At 38.8% G+C, this 12,698-nt stretch overlaps 1 protein-coding gene across 5 annotated transcripts in view; it reads right to left on the bottom strand.

Annotated features, from left to right (window-relative positions):
- The window catches only part of SUPT3H (SPT3 homolog, SAGA and STAGA complex component), a 271,275-nt gene extending 258,648 nt beyond the window's left edge, over positions 1-12,627 (bottom strand). The window contains exons 1-2 of one of the 5 annotated variants that reach the window (XM_030489154.1): positions 12,458-12,627; positions 1,610-1,704 (exon numbers count right to left, since the gene is read on the bottom strand). In XM_030489154.1, the coding sequence (XP_030345014.1) occupies positions 1,610-1,704 (95 nt within the window). In that variant the 5' untranslated portion in view covers positions 12,458-12,627. Of the gene's footprint in view, positions 1-1,609; positions 1,705-2,417; positions 2,513-3,373; positions 3,517-12,277 lie in introns of those variants that run through there. The other 4 variants (XM_030489152.1, XM_030489153.1, XM_030489150.1 and 1 more) reach the window with 4 other exon arrangements.
- Between the last annotated feature and the right edge of the window lie 71 nt (positions 12,628-12,698).

The following is a 12,698-nucleotide window of genomic DNA, read 5'->3' as shown; positions in this document are numbered from 1 at the left end:
ACAAGGTTATATATTAAAAACCACATGAAAACATACTATTCACCAATTAACAACCTAAAGTAAAATGACAAAAGGACAGTACCATGGTAAGCCAGAAAGCAGACATAATTTTAATAAATAAAATTTCCCTGTCATTAAAACATAGTCATGGGTCAGAAGGTGGGTGCTGGAACAATTTTGACTTATAAATTGCTGATTAAAATTAATTAAAAAACATAAAACGAAACAGCAGCAACACAGTAAAAAAAAAACTTTCAGATGTTGCCAAGATCACTGAAAACACTCAAAGATCAGTGGCCCAAAATTCCCAGTTCAGTCCATCCTTATTTACCTCATTCTATATTAAACAACATCCTGGACAGTCTTCCAGAGCCAAGACCTTAGTGAAAAGAGACAATGATCACCACTATCTTTTGAAACCATAGATTTATGTCTCAGTACTCTGGGACTAACTTTCTCCATTTCATTTTCAACTCTGACAAATGAATGCAGGGGAAAATCTTTTAAGATGCTTTTGCAAGACTTCATAAAAGCAAAGCTCCCTTTTATGTGCAGCTGACCTCAGCAACTGGCACACATGCATCCTCTCCCCCCACTCCATAAGTAACATTCACAATCTTTTTTTTTTAAATGTATGATTTAGACATAAGCCACTACAGCCCAGCTTTCCATCTGCAGCCTTTAGACATTAGATTTCTTTCAGGTGTAGTTTGAAACATTCTTTAAAGTGTTTGATAAATCAGGAGCACAAATCCACACAGAAACAAGCTCATTACTTCTCCCACCCCCACCCCCATTCTGACAGTACAGTATCTCAGATACACACAGAAAAGTTAAAAAAAAAAAAAAAAAAAAAAAAAAAAAAAAAAAAATACGCTGTGTAGTGGTTGGTCAAACTTTCTGATGAACGTGTAGCTCTTCTACAAAACGAAGATTTGAAGTCAGCCCAGTGTAGTAAGTTACCAGTCAAGATAAAGACTTCTTCTACAGAAGGAATCCTTCTGATTATGCAAGTATCTTTAAGGCTGACAAAACCCACCTGTTTAAATAACATCCAAGGTTTTAGAAGCCAGAAACTACAAAATCATGTAATATCACATCCTGAAACCGGGTTTTGAAGAACCCGCTGTTCACTTACAATGACAAATAACTTGGCTTTTTAACAACTTTGCATCCTATCTGCCAAAACCCAATTATTTGCACATGTTCCATATCCTAATTTCATCAGCAGTATTATCTCAGCAGTCTACTTCTCTGTATTAGCACTGAAAGATGGTAATAAAAAATATTTATTTTAAAAAGCATATATGACAAAGGGAAGGTTAGCTTTCTTTGATGAAGGACTGAGAAACACAGGTCTCTAAAGACATCTAAAGTAATACTAAAAATGCACTTCTTTACTCAGCAGGATTTTCTCTCCTTTCAATACTAGATGTGTTTGCTATTTATCTGAGTCACCTCTGAACATTTTACAAATCAAAAGCAAAACACTAACAGTTCTGTCACTAACACCTGCTACCCTATCATCCTTATACACACATTCTAAGAAACCAGGTAAAAGATGCATAGAAAATGCAGATACTATCAGGTATTTTAACTGATTACTTACATCATACTTTGCAACTCAGGCGTAAAGCTTGTCGATTTTCTTCCACTGCTTGAAGAGGCAACCGTTGACATCGGGCTAGCCACAGTGCTGCTCATCTGAGTAAACAAAGAAATAACAACGCTTACAATAGTTATATTTTATGAATGTTTCATACTAGGTATTGGAAAAGGAAGGAAAGCTATATGGGGTAGACTTGAATGTAAAGGCACTGCATGCAGAAAAAAGCCTATCTGCAACACTTCAGAAAATATAGGAGTGTTGATGTCTACTGTAACCAAAGTACTAGAAACATGCACTATTTTTTAATACCCTGGAGAGGTACCCTAGGAAAAGCACTAAGATGCTCCACTGGGACTAAGAGGAGTAAAGCAGAATCTCAGAAAAAGCCAGAAAAAACTCGATAAGCACTGAGATCACAACATTTCTTTCTAAGACACCAGCTTTATGTACACATACTAGTTGAGTCTCTAAAACAGAAATGCACTAGGAGCGGGACTTGAACGTTATCATACTTGTACGACTGAAGGTTCTATCTTTATACAAAGTATTTTACAGCTTTTCTATACAAATTTCTCATCAAAAAACTCAAACCAAACCCAGGACAATTCTACTCTTATTCTATGAAGCAATTAATGTATCTTTTTTCCTCTTTAATAATAGGCAAATCAAAAGCCTTTAAACAATTTCTTTTTAAAAACTAACTTATTTTAATAAAAGTCTAACAAATCAATATTTGTTTAATTACGGAAAACTCTGTAATAGAGACTTTTATTTTTCTCTTCAGAAAAACTTTTAAAAAAGAACACACCATCTAAGTCTCCTGATAAACAGGATATATTCCCACTACATTTCTTCCTCTTCTAGTTTGATGCACACTAGTAATAGTTGAGTTGTACTGCTCATTTCTTGTACTAGTAGTAACAGTATTAATGACAATGAAAATCATGTATCAATAGTTTCCTTTGCTGCAAGATCTCTAAAGAGATCTTACCTTTCTCCACTCAAAGATAGGTTTCATTTCTAAAAACCAATCTAAAACTACCAAACTAAACGACGAGATTTACATTAAACACCATTAAAAGCATTGCTATCAATCACAAATAATATGCTCTGGTTTAAGAAAACTTGTAATACTTTAAATACAAAATGTAAGACACCTCCAAGAAGTAAGAAAAGAATTAGTGCTTTAAAACGTTAATGACATAACAGCATATGGATGAACAACAAAAATAAAAAGCTTATCCATTTAGGTAGAATCAGAGAATCATTTAGGTTGGAAGACTTGATCTTAAGTCCAACCATTAACCTAGTGCTGCCAATTCCACCACTAACCCATGTCCCTAAGTGCCACGTATCTAAAATACCGCCAAGGATGGTGATTCCACCACTTCCCCGGGCAGCCCATTGCAATGCTTGACAACCCTTTTGGTGAAGAAATTTCTCCTAATACCCAATCTAAACCTCCCCTGGCACAACTTTAGACCACTTCCTCTCATCCTATTGCTTGTTACTTAGGACAAGAGACTGAGTCTCACATTGCTACAACCTCCTTTCCTGTAGTTGTAAGAGAGCAATACGGTCTCCCCTGAGCCTCCTTTTCTCCAGACTAAACAATCCCAGTTCCCTCAGCCGCCCCTCAGAAGACTTGTGCTCTAGAACCTTCACCAGCTTCACTGTCCTTCTCTGGACCCGCTCCAGCACCTCAGTGCCTTTCTTGTAGTGAGGGGCCCAGAACTGAATGCAGGATTCCAGGTGCATCCTCACCAGAGCCCAGTACAGGGGGATGATCACTGCCCTGGCCCTGCTAGCGATGCTGTTGCTGATACATGCCAGGATGCCGTTGGTCTTCATGGCTGCCTGGACACAAGCTGCTCATGTTCAGCAGCTGTCAATCAGCACCCCCAGGTCCTTTTCCACTGCGCAGCTTTCCAGCCACTCTGCCCCAAGCCTGTAGTGTTGTATCAGGGTTTTGTGACCCAAGTGCAGGACCCAGCGCTTGGCCGTGTTGAACCTCAGGCAACTGGTTTTGGCCCATAGATCCAGCCTGTCCAAATCCCTCTGTAGAGCTTTCCTACCTCAAGCAGATCACCACTCCCAGCCAACTTGGTGCCCTAAGTTGTTTCTTTATTAATGCTTTCGAGTAGATTTTCACAGACTTCATCTTCAAGCAGATTCTAATTTAGATCCCTACCCTGCAAGCACTTATGCACATGTGTAACTTTGTGATTAAAGTTTACTCCCACTGAAGTCTGATTTTAATCATATGAGTAGTTACACACCAGGCTTAAGTGATGGCAGGATGCTGACATAATCAGCAGTTACCAGGGAGTCATATAATCCAAACAGTCAAATTAGTGAGGGTTTTTTAGTTTGGTTTTTTTTTTTTTTTTTTACATACAAAACTTTTATAACATGAAGGAAGGTGACAGTATTTCCAAGAAAGTTCTAGGTACACATGGAAGAGAATGAAGAGGAAGCTCCAACGGTACAAGCCCAAAGATTTGGAAATTGATATGTATTTTACTGTTCATTATTTGATTGGGACTGATTATGATTCATTTTAGTAGTTATCAGTTTATACCCAATACCACAGTACCACTATTCCTAAATGTAAATTAATACAATTTTACACAGACCCTAAATAAACTAGTTAGGGGAACACCTCAGTTAATACTTTCTAAAACAGCTGTAGAAAAAGCCATGAAACATACTTATCATATGTGCCTTAAAGTTTAAAAACTAAATAACATACGAAGACTTAAGGGTTTAATTTTTTTGTAAACTGCATCATTTAAAGCATATAGCTATTTTCTTTGAACATCCATGGCAATCATTTTGCTTTATCCATGAAGTTCTGTCTGATAACTCATGAAGCATTCTCCCAAAATTCCCCAACAACATGGTACAATTCCACAGTTGCCTCCTCACAGCATAACATTTGTGATTCATGTGTGTCCTGTTTTGAAGTGAATGCTTTTCAAGGTTCCTGTCCTCCAAGTGGACAAGAACAGTTTAATTAAAAAAACTTGAAGAGTCATACATCTGTGTGAGTGTTAGTAGGTTGGAGAGCTGAAAGCTTATCAACTACTGCTTCCCTAAAAACTTGGTCTTCCTATTGCAACCAAATGATTTAACTTTCAAATCAAGCAGGTGTACAGCATTTTCTTGACATAAAAAACCAACAGCTTGTTGGGCTTTGTCAGACCCTTTACAATAATTACTTCCACAGCCCACATTTTGTTTGATGGTTTAGATAATTAACTTCTTTACACATCAAAGTTCCATCATCCGTATGTTCTATTTCCTTTCTTCCGGACATTAAAAAAAATCATTCCAAAGCAGAAGCACTCTCAAATCAATTTTCTTCAATAAGTACAGCTAACATGGAACTGAAAAGCCTACTGTAATCTTCAATGGGTCAATATACTGTATTTGTTTTAGCCCCGGACTGAAATGCAGCTGTTTGCCATATTCTACAAAAAGGATTCAGATGTTCAGATTAGGTCACAGATTATTTCAACATGCTGTATTTTAATCATGAACTCTACCAAGGAGAAGATAAATTCTGATTAACATTATTTGGACTAGTAATTATGAGTTCCTACGCAAACAGCTCCAGCTTTTACAAATTCTTTTCCCATAAGCACAGTATTACAATCAAATATGTAATAAAAATATACATTAAAAGGTATATATAATCATTAATGTAAATATTTAAAAGCATCTACTGTAACCTTGATGCCTTTTATATTAGAGTCACAACAGAAAAAAGTACTTGTTCCACGTGAATCAGCAGAACACAGGAGTTCTCAGCTGAGGAAAACAAGTTCTAAGCCATTTCTTGTCAAGTTTAGGCCCATCCTTCTCACCAAGGGCAGACTTTCATTTCATAGCCATCCTTCATATCCAAATCAACTCCTAGATTACCAGTCACACTAATGTTTGTACAACCAATAACTGATCTGTATAATCCATCTATTTATTCAAGATCTAGAGACACATATAAAAGTGGAAGCTCTACTGCTCCTAAAACCTGAATTTGAAATCCAGGTTATACATTTAAGCTGTAACTGTAGAGCACCAAATCTCTAAGCTACTTCACATCATTTGGGACATATATAAGCAGTCTTAAAACATATATATACAAGGTTAACAACTCCATCTTTTGAAATACTTCTATTCAAATACCACCATTGTCAAAACATGCAGAGAAAGATGCATTCAGTCCAGTCCTCCAATACATCTGTTCAAGAGCTGATCTAAACACAATTAGGCAGAGCAAACATTAATATTACTACAGCTCTCACTTCACAAGAAAGACAGTAATCTAAACCGGGCCAGTTTAAAACCAGAGTGGATGCTCATGAATCTTATCTGATGCCTCTGTCATAAGCTAAGGAAGATGCAGAATTACAAAAAAGCAGTGTCCCTGCATAAATTTTTAAATTAAACAACACATTAGAGCAGAATTTACTATTATGCTGACTTCAACAAACGTACACTTGATTACTGCATCAGTCCTCTTTTCTCACCTTTCATAAATACATTTACCTATAACCTGAAACCATGCAAAAATTTAAAGACGGACATATTTTCATTTATATAACTCCAAAGAAAACAGGAAGGAAATAAAAGCCAAGATGACTATGATCTAACACAAAATTAAAATTAATGCTTTTGTTTTTACACTCTCTACTTCAGAGCAATTACATTAACTAGCCTGTTACCACTGAGTATTTTAGTGCATGCATGGCCTCACCAGCAGAGAGTATAAGATATGTCTTCTAGGATTGGAGAAGTAAGAACTTAATTAACTACAGGAAATACAGATTTTTGCTAGTGCATTTAAAAAACAAGAACAACTGTACACCCTTTGACCATGTGCAAGGCTGGCTTTCTAAGTGTATGTTCAAAATTATAAAAACAGAATAAACAAAGATTAAATTTAAAAAGTTTAAAAAAAACCCAAACAACCAAAAAACAAAAAAGCTGAAAAACCCCACAATAACCCATAACCAAATACTGGAGCACATATATTATTTTTCTGATTACTCACTCTCCCAGTTAATTTTAACTGAAAATTAAAACACTAAGTATTAAGTCCTTAAGTTCTCCTGAGCTGTTCAAGCAGACTGGAACTAGAAACACTCTAAAGGGTCTTGCATAAGCACAGTACACCAGTGACTGTTACAATAAACTAATGGTTCAAAGTGTATAATGAAACTCCTTTATCATCCTCTAACCTGCTCAGGTAAAAAAAAAAAAAAAAAAAAAAAAAAGAAAAGAAAAAAAAACCCCCAAAAAAACCCACGCCAAGCCAACCAGCTGCTTTTGTAACAATTAAGAAATGGCTCTGCTTATAGGCAATGAGATTAATAACTTCCATATTGCCTAAAGAGGGCCTCTTAAAAGCCAAGCAGATAAAGCAAAGTCACAAACTTTCAAGGAACAGCCAGAGTGAATCCAGGATTAGAAGCAATCTGTGGGCAGGCAGTGACACATCTGCAGCGGGTCTGCACGCAATAATATTGTTCAAAGCTAGGGATGCAATCTCAGCTTTCTTTCATTTTGTAATAATTAACATAGTATCACAAAGTGGAATGCATGCACCCTTCATGCTAAGGATAACACATTACATCTGCTACTGCTGCTTCCCTTTATTACCTGATAGACTAGATGCTTATGATAGTTTTATTTTAAAGTGAATTCCAGAAAGAAGTACTTATAGGTGTCAATGCATAGCCCAGCTTTCACCACTCAGACAAATAAGCATCTCATCTTTAACCATGATATTCTTTCTTGAAACGAAACATGCTTAAAAGCCTACATGAATAGAAGGAATACAACTGAACATCATTTCCCCCTTTCCATCTATTTCCATGTATTTCCATTCATGCCCATGTAGAAGTTATGGAAGAAACATGTTTGTCTGATACAAAGGGTATCTGGCCCAAAAAATCCAAGTACACGTAGGCAGAGACTTTGGTCCAAAGAATAAAATGAATCTTATTATCTTTATCTCCAGGGATATCAAACAGGACAGTTTTAAAATAATGCTTAGTGTTCATTTCCAGCTCTCAGAAAAAAATATCTTTGGGCATTAATTATACTGAAGACCTGAAATGAAAGCAGTAAACAAGTAAACAAGCATAACTCTCTGACTGACTTTGCAGGGAAAGGAAAGTCACCAACCAACTACAGACTGAAGCATAACCTTCTGACTCCATTCTGCATAATAACCACTGCATTTTATTGAAATTACTCTGCATGTCCTCATACTTTAAGCTATAATTTGCCCATCCATGAGTTAGATGTAACAGTTATGTAAGCCTCTTCTGAAACAAACCACAGAAAGATCTTGACTACTGAAAGAATATTAATACACAGATGAGTCTATTTGAGCCTGAGAAACACACAGCCTAATCTTACAGGAGAGGTATGCCTCCACATCTGGAGATGTTTACAAACACTTCTCCCAGAGTTTCTAACTCCAGTCTAATCAGAGCTCTGTCCTTCCCCATAAGCGATTTCTTTATTTTTAACCAAGAATGAAGGGAAAAATTAATCTAACGTAGATGCCCACCTCCCTCTGAATTGAATGTGCAGCACTTTTTGCAGAATTCCACACCACATTTGGCAGTTAACGGCACTGCAAATTTAAGCACCAATGACTTTTTTCTTCCTTCCTAAAAGTGCTTTAACAAAAGAATGTAAAGACCAGACAATCTGCAACAACAGCAGTTTCCATACCTTCCAGAATCTGGCTCCTGTAACCATAACTTTTTTTGGACTAGCATTTATTTTTTCAAAATGCATTATTTTAGTAGTATGCTGAATCTTCCATACCAGTTATTTAATAATTGTATAGACATGGAATTTAGCAATCATGACCTTCCTGCAGTAACCACTGACAATCTTCAGTAAAGCCAATATAAGGTGTGCTTGCGAATCTCGTGTTAAATGTGGCTTCAAGTCAGTAGGAACTTACATACTTGACTCCAGCATGCAAAGATGAACAGACCCCAAACTGTAACTTCCTCAGTGTTTTGCTTTTTTTTGAAGACTAGAACATTCCTACATGAATGTGCAGTTAGTTTGTCAGTCTGCTTTACTGCTCATTTGCCAGCAAGCAAATTCATTTGTCATCATGGTTCCCATCTACCTTTAGTTCCATCTAAAGTAACTTAAAATTTAAGGTTTTGCTAGTGTTGTCAGATTCTCTGTAAAGCACAACCAAGTTTGCCTGCCTCTTACAATTAACTTTAAACTATGCTGTCCTGGGTAGAACTTCTCTCTCTAGCCCTTCATCTGCTCAGTTCCTTTCAAGATAGTGTTATCTTTCCAACCTATCACACCAATTGAATCAATCCTCTTCCTTTCACGTTACCCTGAGCTGCACTTAGTTCACTATTTGAAATACAGTTAAAATCACTTCATAATATAGTTCCATCCTGACCTTAATTGAACATTTTGGCATATAAGGAATCTCATATTTTGCCCCACTGCTGCCCTCAAGTTAGGGCATCAATGTATGTATCAAAAATTCCTAATGAAGAACGAGTAGCCAAATAAATAGCCAAGATAAGAATTTTCTCCAATTCTTACTGTTGAACTGTTCCTCAACTTCCTAAAATCACTGCTTGCCATCTTAAGTCTAAATTCTCTAGAGCAGAAAATGTCTATCTCCACTGTTGCTTATTTTCACAATACCAATCACAAGGAAAGCTGCAGGTAAAACAGCCATGGTTTTCATATAAATTACGACCATGAAAATTAGCTCTTTGGAAGTAGGTATAACAGTAAGTCAGTAACGTTCAGGATACCAACCCCTTTTAGAGATCTCATGGTCACAAATGATGTCCAATAGGTTTCTGCTAAAATGTATCCTTGCTTACTTGAAAATGCACATTTTTCTTTGCTACTTATGCACATGATTTCTAAAAGCACTTAACATTGGAGAGCTATATTGATAATTCTGATGATTTACTTCAGAGACTCTAGCAACAGTTAGGCAAATATCTGGATGCTTCAAATCACATCTTTCATAGAAGCTCTTGGCTTCTTTTTACCATTACTGTTATTTCTATGACAGTTTAAGGAGCTGTGTGAACTAGAAACTTTCAGTTGATTCTGTAAATACCTGACTGTAATCAAACATAACACTTCAAACGTATGCAAAAATACAGGGGTAAAGAAAAGCCAAAGATTATTTATAAATAGAAATTTATTCTGTGTTAGCTTGCAAATGAACACTTACTAAGATTACTTAACATTAATAATGATTACATGTAGTGCTATGAACGTCAAGTATCTGAAACACAGATTACAGATCTAATCAATATCATTTTCAGTACCTTTGACATTCAGTTTTCTGATCAGCCAGATCAGCTTGCAACTGAGTCACTGCTGCCTGGCTCCATGAGAACACAGGCCTAACTAGTTCACTTTTCTTTAAATATTTTGTGTATCTACACATTTGGATATTTCACAATTGCAACAAGAGCATCAACTCAGTTAGTTTCTATGGTATAATTACCCTGCTTGGGTTTGGCCTCATGCCCTAAAACACCCTTTCAATAATGACCTAGAAAGACACTGTCTAGCTGGTCTCATTGCTTGAGGGCATCACATCAGAATAGCAATAACAACGTGAACAATGTTGAGTGTTGCTCTAGACCATTACGTGTAAGTAATTCTTAAAACACTTGTAGCTTACTAAATTACAGCTTGCTTATGCTGACAAGTTACTAATTGACTAATCAAATTTCAGACAGCTCCACTCTGTTTTATTCAGAATTGAGCCCACGAGAGTAATTCAGTTGGTTATGACACTCACAGGCTTAGCAAATACTCTAAAGGCTACTGAATCCTGTTAAACCTTAAGCAATGTTTCCAAATCCATACATTTGAAAGTAATGAGTAAAATGCCAGTAAAGCATAGAAGGATTTCTTGTTATTCCGGTTAGACCTCAAGCTAATTCATCAGAATCACCACAACTAAGAATTTATGTAAACAAAAATGAGTATTTTCACACTTTCACAAGATTCACAGAGATGGGGCTCTCAGAAAAACAGAAATAAATACTGTTACAGTTGGAAATGCTACTTTTAACATCAGCATTCCCATCCACACATCAACAATACACAGCACAAAAAGGAATCACAATAAAATCTGATTTGCATATTAGTAACATGCGAATACGAGCCTGTGCAAAGTCCAAAGTTAAAAGAAAGACTGACACTGCCTTCCATGCCACTCAGATCTGGCCAACAGTGAAGAAAGATATGCAAAGAGGGAGAAAGGGAGGGTGAACTGCACCCTGCCAAGTAAGTCAGCACTGCACAGGTTGCAGTGCCTTAAGCCAAAGGGAAAGAGAGGCCTGTACCAAGGAAGAGAATGATGTGGGAGTTAGATCCAAGACTTCAAAAGAAAATTTAAGCATATCACCAACACCACTGCAAACCTTGAAACAGATTCACTCTTAGGAAATCAAATGTCTCACAATAAATCATTAACACTAATGCCATACAGCAAACTTGGTTGTCCGCAACATCAAGTTCTTACCTTCCCTTCACATACACAGTAATAAATATTTTGCATGTATATTGTACCTCACATTCACAGACTGCAAGGCATTCATTTGTGTAATTTCTAGGAACTTATAAGCAGTTGATCTGTAAATAGGACATGTAAAATATAGTTAGTAAGTTTCAAAACCACTTGAAGCCCACATAGACAAGTATTCTGGACTAGCTGTTATTCCTAGGCTTCTAGCATTCACCAGTAATTTCTGTAAGGCCTAACAGTTTCCATAAGGAATATTACAGTATTTCTACTAATAAACTACCACACCTGTTTGTGCAAAATAAACGAAATCCACTTCCAACAGAGGAAAGTTACAAACTACTGAGATTTCACAGCATCAGAGCAACAGCAAGAGATTGACAACACCCAACACTACATGGCATACTGCAGGCTAAAGCCTGGCCTCTGCCACCTAATTTTAAGTCTACGATAAAAAAAAAAAAAAAAAAAAAAAAAAAAAAAAAAGACTTGTAGAAGCATCTTCAAGATTAGTCGCAAGACAACAAAACGAACACGGCAGAGTCCCACGTGCGTAACAACACCGCAGGCCACAAGAAAACCGACACAAGAGTGAAACATGGAAAAAGGTGCTCGCTGCCACCTCCCAGCAGCAAGAAACCCCTGGTCTAGCGCTTCCACCCGAAATCGCATAGTTAGGAGGCGACAAAGCTGGGAGCGGAGCTGGCAGCCGGGTACCAGGCAGCATCGCTGCCTGGGTTGAGAGCTGGGCCGCTGCTCAGCATCTCGGCTTCGACACCAGCGCGGCTCGCTGTACGCGGAGGAGCCGCTTCCCGAGGCTGCGGCCGCATCCCCCCGCGGCGGTAACGCTTCGCACGCCGCTGCTCTCATCTGCCCGCCGCGACCTACGAAACGCAAAACCACGAACACAGATGGAGTTATCAGAAGCCCCCGCGTCCGCAGGCACACCCCGCCGCCCCGCCCGCCCTGCAGCGCCTCACAGGTACCCCCGAGGGGAACCCGCGGGGTTAAATATTCCTCAAGGCCCCAAAGAAACGAGCAGCCTTGCTAAGTTAGTTAGCAGCAACACATTGTCTAATTGCGTGCCCTCGCTGGTGACTCACTCAAAGGCTCACCCCCGAGGATGGATGGATGGATGGAAGAGGAGGCTGTGATGTGCAGGGGAGGAAGGCAGGAAGGAAGGAGGGAGGGAGGGAAGGAGCAGCCTGGCTTGGTGGTGCCCAGTTCCCCCCCACCCCGTGTGCGGCTATCGGAAAGGGGAAAGAGAGGGGCAGGAACTGAACCTCGTCCCTTCCCCTTCACGCGCTGCTTGGACCGAGGCAAGGAACGAGGGGGGCGGAAAGCGGCGGCCTCTCGCTCCCTTTCCCCCTCCCCAGCCCCCGCCGCCACCACAGCGGCCGCGGCTCCGGCGCTGAGGCTCACACGCTGCGAGGGGGGGGTAAAATGGCGCCGCCCGCAGGGGGGAGGGGCCGGTTCCGCCACACAGCGGCCGCGGCGCGCCGCCGCCTCCATCTGCTGTGTGGC

This window comes from Strigops habroptila, chromosome 6 (genome assembly GCF_004027225.2).
Source record: "Strigops habroptila isolate Jane chromosome 6, bStrHab1.2.pri, whole genome shotgun sequence".
Taxonomy (NCBI): domain Eukaryota; kingdom Metazoa; phylum Chordata; class Aves; order Psittaciformes; family Psittacidae; genus Strigops; species Strigops habroptila.
The sequence above is the reverse complement of the archived record's forward strand: the minus strand, read 5'-3'. Positions and strand labels throughout refer to the sequence as shown.